Here is a 15,297-nt window from a genome sequence, read left to right on the forward strand (position 1 = left end):
GATCTTGTTCTCCTCGCTGATCCTATTTATTCAGCCCTTGATTCATTTTCCTAACTTCCGTCTACGTGGTTGGGGCCTTGCCCTCTAAGCTAATACTATTTACTATATTCTGACCTATTAATCCCTCGTCGATATGATTGGCTGTTCTCTGTCATCCGTAACCTGTCTCCCAGCCCCGAGATTTATCTACTCTTTCAAATACACTGGCCCCTGTCACTCCTTTAAAAAACCCAATTAATTAAGTATAATTGGCTGCTACCTGCACTCCCCGTGTGACACACTTTGAGTAAAACACGTACACAGGGTTTGCTTGTTATTTACCACCGCACTGGGCAATATTCCAGCTACATGATGTCGGTCTGTAAATAATCGAATCTGGACCAGACAATCCAGTGATTGACATCATGAGCACCGTTCAACGCAATTGGGATACGATGACATGACATCAACTAAGTCAGCCAGCCTGACCACCCGATGCCGGTAGTCGCCTATTATGACAAGCATAGTCGCCTTTTACGGCAAGCATGGGTTGCTGAAGATCTATTCTATCCCGGATCTTCACGGCAAGCATGGGTTGCTGAAGATCTATTCTATCCCGGATCTTCACGGCAAGCATGGGTTGCTGAAGATCTATTCTATCCCGGATCTTCACGGCAAGCATGGGTTGCCGAAGAGCTATTCTACCCGGGATCTTCACGGGTCCGTACACATGTAGTATTCTTATATGTAAACTATTATATACAGGATATATATGAACGTACACAGGTACAATCATATCATATGCATCCAATATATGATAGTATATATACATTAATTAATTATCAATTTTATAAACAACACCGGGAGTGTAGGTCCTGGTGACGACGGCGACACACGTATTTTGTGGTAATTGTTGTCTCATTAAGTTGTATGCTAGGGCAAAAAGAAGTTCCACCAAGTGGTGATTAACTGATAAGTCAGTTATTTAATGTCCATTCAAAGACAAAGGAGACAGGAGTCTTGTTAGAATAAACCAACCTCCCATCTCATTGAGGACATGCTATAAAGTTCACAATTTTGTCAGACATGAAAAAATAACACAACAACGTTGTCAAGCAAATATACAGTTAAGACTGTACACTCATCTTGTTTCTTCAAAATGGCGAGCGTGACACTGGCCAAGGCGGAAGTGAGGACTATCACGTGGTCTTGACGCCCAAACTGAAATATGATACTCCTTTTCTCCACCACTGCCTCGTGAATTCTACCAGGCAGGATAGTAAATTCCCTGTTTACTTATCTTTGGCTGCAGCAACTAAGTAAGTTAGTAGAATCTACATTTTTCTCAATGTGTGACCACCTCATCTATTTCATATTTAGGTCTATGCATAAAGGTTCAGAGAGACAAAAATGTATTCCTGCTGTCGGCAATTTAACAGGAAAAGAATTCGAACGAAAACAGCAAGTGCAGATTTATTCTAAGTCCAGTGAGAGAAATCTGACACGGACTATAGAAATATGCGCATGTGACTTCGTTATAATAATGTAGTCTTTGTAAAACATGTTATCAACGAAAAGACGAGTCATTTGGAGAAAATTCTAGATGCGCATATTACAAGTGTAAAATAACAAAATGGCGCTGCATTTGTTTTGTCGACACTCCTCCAATGGTGCATGTTGCATTACACTTGCATAGCTACATCCATGGTACACGGCATGGAGTCTGTACTATGAAATGTATACGAGTTCTCTACACTTGAGAGGGATGGAAGTAAACCATTTATAAGTTTAGAGTGGTGTCGTTTCAGAAATATCGATTAAATAAACATGTTTATTTATGGGCCAATCACAAAAACTGGAACTGGAACTCAGGTTTTTCGGCAAAATTGGCCGACCTAAACACACAACATATATTCATCATCGCCACAGGTTTAAATACGAAAGCTACTTCCAGCAAAATATAAGATGTCCTTATTGAAAAATATCTGAAAAGCTGTCAGGAATTTTTATGGTAAGATAATGTTCACACTGGTACTAGCAAACTCCGTACGTATTGGATTTTAAAAGAATGTTATTGCTGTGAAAGCTATGTCAAGAGCTATATGCCCCGAGTTACAGATCTGCCTTTACAAAACTTAGTTTTGGTATTGCACCTCCAAGAATCGAAGCAGGGAGATATATCAATGGAAAGGTTGAAGACAGAGTGTGCTTTAATCGTAATGATTATCTTGAACATAAAAAAAACATGTTTTATTCCAATGTCTACCATACGATTATCTAAGATCTACATTATTTGCGGATATAACGCCTAAAATGTCCAACTTTTTAAACCTGTGAAGCAATGAGAAATTGTGTGTCCTTTTTAAACATGAGGTACTAGTATATGTCACTGCCATGTCGTCTCTCATTATTTTATGTGAGTGGCGCTGTATTATTATTATTATGTATACATGCCTAATTTATGCATGTTTTTATGGTGGAAAGCGGTGAGACGAAAATAAAATATCTGTCTGTCTGTCTGGAAGGAAGGAAACCATTTCTAAGTTTAGATAGGATGTGTTACCGCACTGCCCAAGCTCTGAGGCTTTCATACCAACACGTCCACCATATGATAAATGTTACAAAGACGCTAGGGGTCGTCTCAAAAACAAAACGGGAAGTAAAGGATATTAGACAGCTTTGATACAGGGGTGATTAGGCATACAGTGCACAGGCTTTATGAGCAGGTACCCCCGATAAGTAGGAGAATTCGGGAATAAATAAAAGACAAAATTAATGTTTCTCGGACTACATTGATTATTGCTCTCCACGTGATGGGATTTCCATAGGCTGCACGTGGCGATGACCGAGCAGTCATCAGGGGTAAATATTCCATGTTGTCCAATAGATCACATGATCTCCGCACCATTCATGACTATCGCTGTCAGGGCATACAGAATATTTACCTTGATGAAACCTGGGTTAATAACAATCATTCCACAACTACATGTGGCTACCGTCAGAGGGACGAAAAGCACCCTTTGTACCATCAGGTATAGGAAATCATGTCATTGCTTTGTACGCCGGAACCCGTGATCTGTGGCTTGTTGATGGCTAGTTTTCGAGATGAGAAGGAAAATTGGTGATGATCATAAGAAAATGAGAGGTGATATGTTCATAGATTAGTTGGAACATCAGCTACTGTACAATCTGAACAGCCCCAGTGTCGTTGGCATGGATAACGCTAGTTATCACAACGTCCGGGAACTAGATACTGTCGCGCTAACCATGAGTAGTCTGAGAGAGTGAGTGAGTTGGGTTTAATCCCCGCTTTTAACCATATTCCAGTTATATCACGGCGTGTCAGCTTAATGTGGGAGGAAAGCCCGAAGTGATGCAGGTCTCGGACGTTTACCACTTCGGTGAAACCCATGAGCACGGGTATGGTGCTGACAAACCTAGAAACATAATAGGGTCGAACCGGGATTCGAACCGACAATCATAGGTTTCTGGCGTGGCCAAGGGACGCAACTCTGCACAGCGAATCGCGGCGCCTTAGACGACAGGGCCACCCGTGGCCCATGAGTAGTCTGAAGGTGACCACGCAGGAAGAGCTGACATCTTGCAATGTCGACTTCAGACCATCTGAAACGAAAGTTCAACTCATGGAGAAAATTCGCCTGAATAAGACCAGCAAAGAACAAGACTGTAGTCCTGGTGGCACAACACGGTCGTGTTGTCTTGCGTGCGCCAGTCAGACATTGTGAGCTCAACCCTAATGTGCTTATCTTGGCACACTGTGAAGGGTTCGTGGCAAGACATAGCACACCATTAAAACTCACACATGTCATAGGCGTGATCATCATAGCCTTTCCTAGAATTAAACCAGAGGTATGGCAAAAGGCTGAAGATCATCTTTTGAAATCCAACGTCAGTTCCGCCAACGTCACTGCGTAGTCACTATTACTGGAATGCTGTTAAAAGCGACGTTAAACAAAACTCACTCACTCATCTGTAGAACAACAAATATTTCTTGATTACCCCCCTCCCCCCCCCACCCCACCCCACCCCACCCCCACCCCCCAAACCTTTCAATACTCATCCCGTTTCGTAGCTTTAAATTATTCCATCATTTTCCCAAGCGAAGTAGTGCAGTTCATATCTCAATTATCGCCACGTCAATGCATTTCTCAATGAAGTACGAAAACAGCTGGTCAGACTCGCTGACTAAGTTGGTGCATGTCATCGTATCCCAACTGCGTGGATCGATGCTCACGATGTCAATCACTGGATTGTCTGGTCCAGACTCGATTATTTACAGACCGCCGTCATATAGCTGGAATATTGCTGATTGCGGCGTTAAACAACAAACCAACAAAAAGCAATAACAACACTATTTTGAGACAACTCCCTTTTCATGTTCACTTTTACCTGTGAGAATGCACGGGCCGGTGTGATGTCGTCACCTCGGGACAGGTGTTAGGTGATTACATCCGGCTATAAGCCGTTAAACATGCGCGACAACACACGAATATTTTCATAATTTTACCCGTAAAAGTAACTTTCAATGCTAATCACACTGTTAGGACAGGCTATATTAGGTAGAATCGCGTTATATGCTATTTGATATATGCTATTTTCATAGCCCTGTGATTCGTATTTATTAAATGAAGCCAGAAAAGCTTTTTCGTCGCATTTCCGACGTAACTTCAGAAAACATTTACTTACTGGTAAGTAAAGTCTACTGACAGGTTGGTGTCTGAGTGGACAGTGAAATTCACTCCGTTGCTGTCTATTTTTGTCAATGCAGATGAAGCGGTCTCACTGGTCTCCTTCAGTTCTAGCTCAGGTGGGTAAATCCGAGGAATTGGCTTTTTTTTTCTTTTCTAAAAGTCTTTACCCAAAACTTTACATGGATGTTATCAATGAGGAAGTCCAACATTTCAATTACTGTTTTCTCAGTACACTTCATATGGCATTCGCTTTCATTTTTGACAAATTGACCTGAAGCTCTGAAGAGAGATATCTCTGTTCACCACAGTTTTTAACAAAAGCCCCATGGATCAAGGATGGAAGTTTCTCTTAAGCTTATCATGTGGGATAGTGGTGTACAAAGTTGAAAATTCAAATGTTTTGACAGAATGGAACTTGGTTCTTTCCTGGAATTGTAAAAAGTCAAGCAAATCTTTTGAGTTTTTGAGAATCCACATGGCATTAATTCCGCGCGACTCACATACTTTCTGTGGATATATAAAAAGTCCTTCTTTGAGTGTATTAAGGATAATGGTTAATCTGTGAGACAGGGATTAGGTGGTACATTTGCTGGACCCAGCTATATATCTGTCTTTGTATGGATTTCTATGGAGCTTTAGAATCCGGTACTAACAAGGAATGGACATGTCTTCAAGTTTTTGAGTCAAGTCAAAAGTTGTATGGTTTTGGCAATGTTTTCCTTAGTAAACATACTGTCCTTATATGGGGCATTATTTGAAAACAATTAATCTGGTGATACTTACAACAAAGAAAACCGTTAGGGATCATGAATATTTTTGGGGATATGTTCATGAAATTGTGTACTCAGTCATCTCTACAAAAACACATCCCCAAAACTATTCATCATTCCTAACTTTTTTTAGAATATTATGTGCTTGGAGTATTGACTTTCACACATGCGCCGGATATTGTGATTGTATGTATGAAAACAAGGCAAGAAGTGTTGCCTTGACCTTCATGACAATCTACCATTGCCCCAGGCATATCCTGCTTTTGTTCAATTATCGTATAAAAAGAGCGCCATGACGAGTACAACGTTTACGATAATTCCAATTTAATAAGCCCTGTCTCAATTATCTCCTCGTCACGCAACTGATTCCACCGTATGAAATGACGGATGTTTGTGAAATAGTCTGCATTTAACACTCCCGATTTTCATATTTATATGATATACCATATTTTTTTGTTTTGTTTGTGTTATAAATATAGAGATATAAATGTGGTATTTATTCTTTTTGTATGGGAATAAGGGTTCATTCGAGAAGGTCTCTGCAATCTGTCCATGTGATAATGACAACACGTGTGCCGTAAATTGGCTGCAATTATCTTACCGTCACAGACAGTGGTCCGATAACTTGATAATCGTGATAGATGTTACTCACCCGTGTCATTGATGGTGACTCAATATGTCAGCAGAGCGACTATAAGGGACAGCATCTAACAGCTGGGTGACACTGGAACAGAACCAAGCTGCATGTAAGTATCAGACTGCTTCACTTTAGCGTTAGACCCGTTAAGATCTGGGGTCTTCAGCAACCCATGCTTGCCGTAAGAGGCGACTATGCTTGTCTTCAGAGACGGCTAACAGGATCGGGTGGTCAGGCTCGCTGACTTGGTTGGTGCATGTCATTGTATCCCAATTGCGCGGATCGATGCTCATGATGTCAATCACTGGATTGTCTAGTCCAGACTCGATTATTTACAGACCACCGTTAGACCTGCAATACTTCAGTGGTAGAGCTTCGATCCCCGGCCGCGTCCGGCACTCCGGCGCTTCGGCGCTCGGCATTAAGGGGCTGAAACAAGGACTGGTCGGCTCGGAGTCAGTATACTGTGTCTGTATGGGGTATTCATGTTAAACTCCGGCATGGTACTTTGTGAGCTAGCACTATAAATCGGCATCACTCCGCACTAGTTCAAGCAGCCACACACACTCACACACACACACACGTCGCTATATAAGTGCAATAATCTTGGGACCGACGTTAAACCCCATGTCACCTCATCTCGCGCTTTCCTCCCATAATAAGCTGACGCGCTTTCATATAACTGAAATACTATTAAAAGCGCCGTTAAACCCAACTCGCTCACTCACTCTTAAAGGGAAAGTGACACGAATTCATTTGACCACAATGCACTTACTTATTTTTTTGGCACACTCGATTATAAGTATGTCTAAACCAGTTGAGCACACTCTCACTCTGAAGCTGTTCACTCACGATGCTGTTCAATTGACAGGTGGATTTCACCACCAGTTGACCACAATACCACTCTTGTTTCAGCACTTGCACTCACGAAGTTTATTATCAGGTGAGCATTATCTCGCCCAGGTGAGCAGAGTCTCTCCTGTGCAGCTGTAGTTTCTGCATTTTTTAAAACTTCAGGCTGATAATACACCAAATTCGTTAGGGCGGGGGATAATAACGAAAGCCAGCTCAACAGTTTTGGGTGTCTTTTATACCCATACCATCCACGATATGCACGTGCATCATGTTTTTGACAAGATTTTTCCGCAACTGAGTCCCATTGCACTTTTGTAGGCTGCGTTTGGGCAAAGCACTCAATTTTAAACTCAATTGTTAAATGGACTTTAAGGCAACATAGAACATGTAACTGCCAGTGTCTGTTAAGTTTACACAGAAGTGACGTTTCTTTTGCCTTTCAGTGTACCTACACCAGTGATGAATCCCCGCCTCGCGCTGACGCTGGTCGTGCTGTGTTTCCTGGGCACCGCGATCGTGGAGGCGTACGGTAAGCTAATACCCAATGATGACATCTTGCGTTGCAGGATATAAGTCTGTATGGTTTTACGCCGCTTTTAGCAATATCCCAGGACTATCACGGCGGGGGTCACCAGAAATGGGCTTCACACATTGTACAATGTGGGGAATCGAATCCGTGCATTCGGCGTGACGAGCGAACGCTTTAACCACCTGTCTTCCCTACCATCCCTTGTAGAGCCTCGCCATTTTCTTCATATAAAACTGATTAAGGACAAGAATACTGGCTTTATCTTTCGTATTCATCATTAAAATTATGTCGGTAGACTGCTTCGTCATGTTCGAATCCCAGAGGGACGATGGGGTATCTTCGTGAAAATAACATTGGCTCATCAAACTGAAAACCCAGGTTCCATACTGTAACAGGGTCCAATGTATGACGTCTAGTTCTAGTGCCTCGCTCTTGCCGTGATACGACTGGGGTATTGCTAAAAGCGGCGTAAAACTCTACACGCTCTGAGATTCGAACATGATCCTTGGCCCGTTATCACCATGGGTGTGCTTGTAGGTTTCATCAAGGTTGTCAACGTCGGGCTGTCCTCCCAGGGATATATCTGAATACTGGCCAGAGCGGCGTAAAACTAAATTCACTCGCTCACATGGTCTTCTTTCGTCGCCTCAGTTTTGGTCCTGAAGTTATGGCGATCTATAGCCTGTTTCCAAAATACATTTTTATGAATTGTGATATACTTTTATGATTCCCTGTGATAAGTCTAGTTTTTTACTGTCCGTTCTTGACAAGCTTTTATAGTTGTAAATGTATTTATTATGTAAAACATTTTAAATCACGATATGGATGAAATATTTCCGATAAATTTCAACTCACTAACTCTTGAGGTGTGTGTGTGTGTGTGTGTGTGTGTGTGTGTGTGTGTGTGTGTGTGTGTGTAACATGAATACCCCATTCACAGTATACTGACTCAGAGCCGACCAGTCCTTGTTTTAGCCCCTTAATGCCGAGCGCCGGACAGGGTAACAACAAGTACCATCTCTTAACGTCTAATCGTATGACGCAGTCGGGGATCGAACCCACGTCTCGGCAGAGATGCTTTACCCACTGAACCACGAAGTCGACCTGACTTGTTATAACCTGACAAGTAAACCATGATGATAACGTCACGCTATTTGATTCTTAAAGAGGAATTCACAGATCATTTCACACGTAAAAATGACGCAACTATAGGTCATTATTCAAAATTATACAGAAATTATATATCAACCATAATGAGATTTAAATCGGTGAAATCACTCGAATTTGTTCATTCCGGAAGTAATACATTTTCTTGTTTCTCAATCACGTCTTCACATATGCTACAGACTGTAACGCAGCGCCTGTTCGCCGTCCCTGCACGTCTGACAGTGACAAGGAGCGGGTTTTCTTTAACACAACTACCCAGAAATGTGACACTTTCGACTGGCGCACCTGCACCACAGGAGACAACAGCTTCTCTGATTGGGACTCCTGCACACACGCGTGTGTCTGCCCCCTCCCTGCAGCTTCCACGCCGTGTGTTTTCGGCCCCGGCGTCTACCACGGGAACTACTTCTTCAACACAGACGCCAACAAGTGTGCGACGTTCCCTGCAGGGCACCAAGGCTGTAGCCAAAACCAGAACGCCTTCGAAAGTGAAAGTAGCTGCAAGATGTCATGTGTCTGCTCCATGCCACGTGATCGTGGCTCCTGCAGTGGCAAAGACAAAGCCTACTACTTCAACGAAGCGAGGTAAGGGGACAATTTAGTATTCGAGGTAGTTGTTGGGAGAGGGGATTCGTGTTTAAGACAGAATAATTGTTCGGTGGCTGCTTGAAAACATGCATTTTTTTAAAGGAGGAGCCGAAGAATTTTCTTTCCTTTTCACAACACGTGAACATCAGGACATGGGGGCACAGGTGGGCTAGTCGTCTAAGGCGCCGCGATTCGCTGTGCAGAGTTGCGTCCCTTGGGCACGCCAGAAACCTATGAGTGTGGGTTCGAATCCCGGTTCGCTCCAAATATGTTTTTTTCTAGGTTTGTCAGCACCATTCCCGTGCTCGTGGGTTTCACCGAAGTGGTAAACGTCTGAAACATGCATCACTTCGGGCCTTCCTCCCACATTAAGCTGACACGCCGTGATATAACTGGAATACTGTTAAAAGCGGCGTTAAACCCATCTCACTCACTCACATCAGGACATACATTCTTCAAGGCCTCAGTAAAGCTTTCAAAATATTTTATGGAAGACACGTGGAGGACATTTCCAAATTTCACGCATCAGTGGCAAAACTTATGTCCATTGCAATTTCCTATTGATTTGAACCATATATTCTCGTGTTGTTTTAGGTGAATAATTGACTTGCCTTTGCATGTGTTTGTGACGGGTGTCATCGATGGGGCAGTATGCGCTAGATTTTTCTCAAACCCCTAATATCATCACTAATTGATAGTGATTCATAAACACATGCTCGTGAAATAGTCATCTTCCCGATGCAAGAGAGTTAACTGACTTTAAAAGTCCAGTTTCCACCCTTGCCGAACTAGGCTTGAATTACTGGGCTCGATCTTAGCGCCACCACTGGCTATTACCAGTTATGCCCCTTCTAAGCCTCTCCTATGGACCAATCAAATTCCACCTCTCGTATCACTTGCATTTAGTTCACACAAAATGGTGGCGCCCAGTCAGGACGATCTGATCGATAATCAAGATCTATATTGTGATAAAACGGGTCTTTCATCGCGAAATGCATCAAATCACGTGAACACCTTGATTAGAAACATGAAAAGATTTGGAAAATATCTGCTGACAACAAGTTTGCAAATCCTTCAATCGACCGAATTCTGCACGACAGTTTATGAACCAGATTTCGATTTCGGTGCGCGATTTTGATTGGATTATGCATAGACTCGTTAGTCCAGCCAACATGTAACTCCATAATACCAGCCTAGTTCGGCAAGGGTGGAAACCGGACTTTTATAGTCAGTTAACTCCCTTGACTCGGGAAGATGGAAATAGTCGGCATCGTACAATCGACTCTGCTGTTAGCAGATATTTCTTATGAATATGGAAATGGCTTGGTAGCTATTGTTCCAGTATCTCCACACTCCGTGTTCCAAAGGGCCTTAGGGTTATAAACTTAAAACTTAAACCTAAAAGCAGTTTTAGATCTAAATACTGACCATTATTATATACTGAACCGCCAAAGAAACGTCACCATGGACAGATATACTGAACCAAATTAAAATCTTCACAATCCTAAAATTTTAACATTTTGGCCAGTTATCATTGTGGGCCCGTTTTGTGTATTTAAACAGTAATGGCCACGTGTTGTCTTCAGATAACAACCGTTTTTGTGCAGGTGAAACGATCAAAATCATGTGCACTGCACTATAGTGGCAAAAGTGTTTTTTCACGTGCAACTGGTCACGTGGCCATAATACCGCACGTGTTTTCAGCCATACTTGTTCGCAGTCATTAACAAAAAAAGAAAAACACAAGAAAACAAAAGTCTTTACGGCCATTTGTCATGCCACGCCTTTCAAATGTGCAACGTGAACGTGCCATCGGCATGTTGCAGACGCAAGTCGCAAGGACGATGGGTTGTAGTCGACGGACTGTTTATGATATACAGACGCGTCTACAGCAAACGGGTACCACCGCTGATCGCCCACGGCCAGGTCGACCACATTTGACGTCACATGCAGAGGATCGTCAGATTGTCTTACGTCACCTCCGTAACCGATTTTTGACGGCTACATCAACTAGAAATGAACTGTTTAGGGGTAGACTGAGTGCACAAACTGTTCGAAACCGATTCGGGCCGATTCTGACTCAATTACACACACGTCAACGTCAATTGTGGGCACAGCGACACTTACGATGGACTCAGAGGAATTGGAATCAAGTCGTCTTCAGTGATGAATCCCGATTTAATCTTCGATTTGCTGATGGTAGGGCGAGGGTGTGGAGGCGCCGTCATGAACGTTACGCCCAGTGTTGTGTACAGGAAGTTGACAGATTTCGAGGCGGAAGTGTCATGGTGTGGGGTGCTTTCTGTGGCAATGCTTCTTGTCATCTTCTGCCTTTTATGGCAGCACATGGACCCGGGTTGATCTTCCATCACGACAATGTCAGACCCCACACAGCAATTTTGACAAGGAATTTCCTTCAGAATGCGGGAGTTAACGTCATGGACTGGCCGTCAAGGTCTCCCGACCTCAATCCCATCGAACACGTCTGGGATGCTCTTGGCAGAAGTCTGCGCACTCTCCAGAACCAACCACAGAATTTGCAAGATCTTGGCACCATTTTCCAGCAACAATGGCGTCGTCTTCCCAATCAAGTGTTCACAAGCATCACAAGGTCCATGCGGAGGCGTTGTGTGGCAGTTGTCAACGCACATGGTGGCCATACACGCTACTGAACTTGTGTGCCATCAGATTCTCGTGTTTGGGACTTATGATTTAAACTGTTGATGTTATTACCGAATACCGTAGGTGCTTGGAACAAATTATGGTTACCACCGTTAATTAAAATCCTTCTTTGGACATGAATGATTAAAAATTACCTTCTCTGATACATTTGTCCGTTGCATATCATATATGGGATTACTTTTAAAAATTTGAAGTTTTTAATTTGACTCAGTATATATGAGAAACCTTATTTCCCCAAACACTGTAAACATACTTTGCGATAAATTTAAGCGATGAAACTTGGCAAAACTGATCAAGGTTGAAATTAACGTGTCACTTGTTCTTAAAGTAAAACACAACATTAGTCTCTGAGAAAATGGCATCACAAGTCAGTATCTCGTGTCTCCACCATCTGCATTGATGACTGCCGTGCAACGTCGATACATGGAATGGATGAGGCGGTTGATGAAGGCCCTAGGCACTTGAGCCCACAGTCTGAGGAACGCCTGACGCAGTTCAGCTGTAGTTGTCGGCCTTGGTCGGACGTCATTCAGACTCTGTCTCTCTTTGCAATCTGCTGTTGCGATACAGTAACGGCTCTCGTCAACTTCTCTTCTACACTGCTGGTAGCGCCAATGCTGGTGCTGTATGCCTACTGTAGACGGCCCCGGCGATGACGTGGTGTCAGAATGGGTCCTCGGTGTGGCCTGTGACAGTGGAGGTGTCTGCTCGTCAAACCTTGACGCACGGGGTCCGCACTAATGTGTCGCTGGTGTGTCCCCATGGTCTGTCGAGCAGTTTCCGCAGCAGTAACAAAGCGATCTTGAAGATACTGTCGCACAATCTGACGATCCTGACGTCAGGTGGTGACCCTTGGTCTTCCAGTACGTGGTCGGTCATCTGTAGTGTTGGTGGTCTGGTACTGTTGCTGGAGCCTGTATATGGTCCTTACGTGGACTTGGAATGCCTTGGCTACTTGCCAGGTAGTTTGTCCAGCTTGCAATCGTGAAAGTGCTTGGTGTCTCTGATTTCTTGTCAATCTTGGCATGTGGTACGAATGAACGTTACCTAATCTGGGTTGATTTTTACAGGGCAAGAAATGGAGGAACGCATGTGCATTTCAATTTGCACGGAACTCACGTGCATCGGGTTACCATGGCGGTTGCCGTGATGCGTTTGGGCGATCGGATTTATTGTCATCTGGTTTGGTTTTTTTATCATTAAATTTCATTTTTCCGGACAAGGTAATGTTAAATATTTGAAACTTGGACAAAAATTACCCAGATATTTAAATGAATACTTTTCATACAATGTTACTTGGGGTGACGTTTCTTTTGCGGTTCAGAATATATTATGAAGCGATTGGGTAGCCTAGTTGTTGAATTTTTTTCTCGTCACGCCGAAAACCCGGGTTGGATTCCTAACACTGGTCCAATATATGAAGCCTATTTCTGGTATCCCCTTCCGTGATTCAGCTGGAATATTGCTAAACGCGGCGTTAAACCACACTCGCTTACTCTACGTGATGTTATTTCTAAGTGGAGAGTTGTCGAACCTAGTAGGGCCAGAAACCAATGCTCCTGGGTTCGAATCCCAGATTCGCCCCCAGTATCATCCAGTGCTTATGGGTTTCACCAAAGCGCTACAGGTTTGAGATATGCATCATTTCGGGATTTCTTACCACCTTAATCAGACACGCCGTGATCCATCTGAACCACCGTACAAAACTGCTTGAACAAACTACTTGTAATTCAATCTGTTGTTAAATATCGGTTAGTTTATTGTTAGAACTGTAGGTATCAGGTTGCCCATATTTCAAATTCATTATTCTTTATTGTGACAGCAAGCAATGTGAGGAGTTCACGTACAGTGGGTGTGGCGGAAATGCGAACAGGTTCGCCAGCGAGGAGGAGTGTAAGGAGCAGTGCCTGTGCGGCCTGCCTCCTCGTACAGGGCGCATCTCGTGCATGGCCTACATGCCGAGGGTGTTCTACAACAAGACGTCACAGACGTGCGAGAATTTTATCTACGGGGGATGCGCGGGGACAAACAACCGCTTCTATTCCATGGAGGACTGCAATGCTGCATGTCCCTGAACAACGGAAAACAGAACTCTGATTTATAGTTTGTCGATGTCAACGTCCTTATCAATTCAATGCTGCATGTCCCTGAACAATGGAAAACAGAACTCTGATGAACAGTTTGTCAATGTCAACGTCCTTATCAATTCAATGCTGTATGTCCCTGAACAACGGAAAACAGAACTCTGATGAATAGTTTATCAGTGTCAACGTCCTTATCAATTCAATGATGTATGTCCCTGAACAATGGAAAACAGAACTCTGATTTATAGTTTGTCGATGTCAACGTCCTTATCAATTCAATGTCGCATGTCCCTGAACAATGGAAAACAGAACTCTGATGAACAGTTTGTCAATGTCAACGTCCTTATCAATTCAATGCTGTATGTCCCCGAACAATGGAAAACAGAACTCTGATGAACAGTTTGTCAATGTCAACGTCCTTATCAATTCAATGTTGTATGTCCCTGAACAATGGAAAACAGAACTCTGATTTATCGTTTGTCGATGTCAACGTCCTTATCAATTTAATGTCGCATGTCCCTGAACAATGGAAAACAGAACTCTGATGAACAGCTTGTCAATGTCCTTATCAGTTCAATGTTGCATGTCATTGAAGTAAATTCGATTCAATGGTATCTCGATGTAAGTTTATGAATGGAATAGTTTTGACGCATCAGTGGCAAAAATGAGGTCGATTGCAATTCCCTATTGACTTGTACCATATATTCTCGTGTTGTTTTAGGTGAATAATTGACTTGCCTTTGCATGTATTTTTGGCCCTAATTGACAGCCCTTATTGTCAGTCCTTAATGTCAATACAATGTTGAATGTCATAAACATGATCTGGAACCAGTAGTCTGTCAGTGGTATATTTGAAAATGTACACGTGATTTTGTGTCTTCTATCTCTATTCAATGTTGCATGTCACTGAAATACACTCTTTGCAATTGTTTATCAATGTCGTTACGTTTTAAATTAACAAAAAGAAGATTTTGATTTCTTTATCCACTTGAATGGACTCCTATTAAAGTTTTACTCTTTGTGCCGGGTATACAGGTTTTAGCCCACAGGGGCGTAATGTCTGTCGCCTTTTTAGGGGCGGTCGGGTAGCTTAGTGGTTAAAGCGTTCGCTCGTCACGCAGAAGACCCGGGTTTGATTGCCGACATGGGTACAATGTGTGGAGCCCATTTCTGGTGTCCTCGCCGTGATATTGCTGGAATATTGCTTAAAGCTGCGTAAAACCATACTCACTCACTCACTGTCGCCTTTTCTTTGGATTCTTTGTCGTGAAATATGGCTGGAATATTGCGAAAA

General features: G+C 43.0%; 1 protein-coding gene across 2 annotated transcripts; it reads left to right on the plus strand.

The window, feature by feature from the left end:
* The first annotated feature begins 6,101 nt into the window (after positions 1-6,101).
* LOC139462197 (carboxypeptidase inhibitor SmCI-like) lies at positions 6,102-14,936 on the plus strand. 2 transcript variants are annotated; one of them, XM_071243769.1, is made up of 5 exons: positions 6,127-6,207; positions 7,014-7,041; positions 7,397-7,482; positions 8,829-9,234; positions 13,742-14,936. In XM_071243769.1, exons 3-5 carry the CDS (start codon positions 7,413-7,415, stop codon positions 13,992-13,994), a joined length of 729 nt encoding a protein of 242 aa, XP_071099870.1. In that variant the 5' UTR covers positions 6,127-6,207; positions 7,014-7,041; positions 7,397-7,412; the 3' UTR covers positions 13,995-14,936. The 2 variants fall into 2 exon arrangements, with proteins under 2 accessions (XP_071099871.1, XP_071099870.1); XM_071243770.1 differs by lacking the exon at positions 7,014-7,041 and having other exon boundaries at positions 6,102-6,207.
* Positions 14,937-15,297: the final 361 nt, after the last annotated feature.

The sequence above is a fragment of the Haliotis cracherodii genome, unplaced genomic scaffold (genome assembly GCF_022045235.1).
Source record: "Haliotis cracherodii isolate W230 unplaced genomic scaffold, xgHalCrac1.p SCAF_15, whole genome shotgun sequence".
Classification (NCBI taxonomy): Eukaryota; Metazoa; Mollusca; class Gastropoda; order Lepetellida; family Haliotidae; genus Haliotis; species Haliotis cracherodii.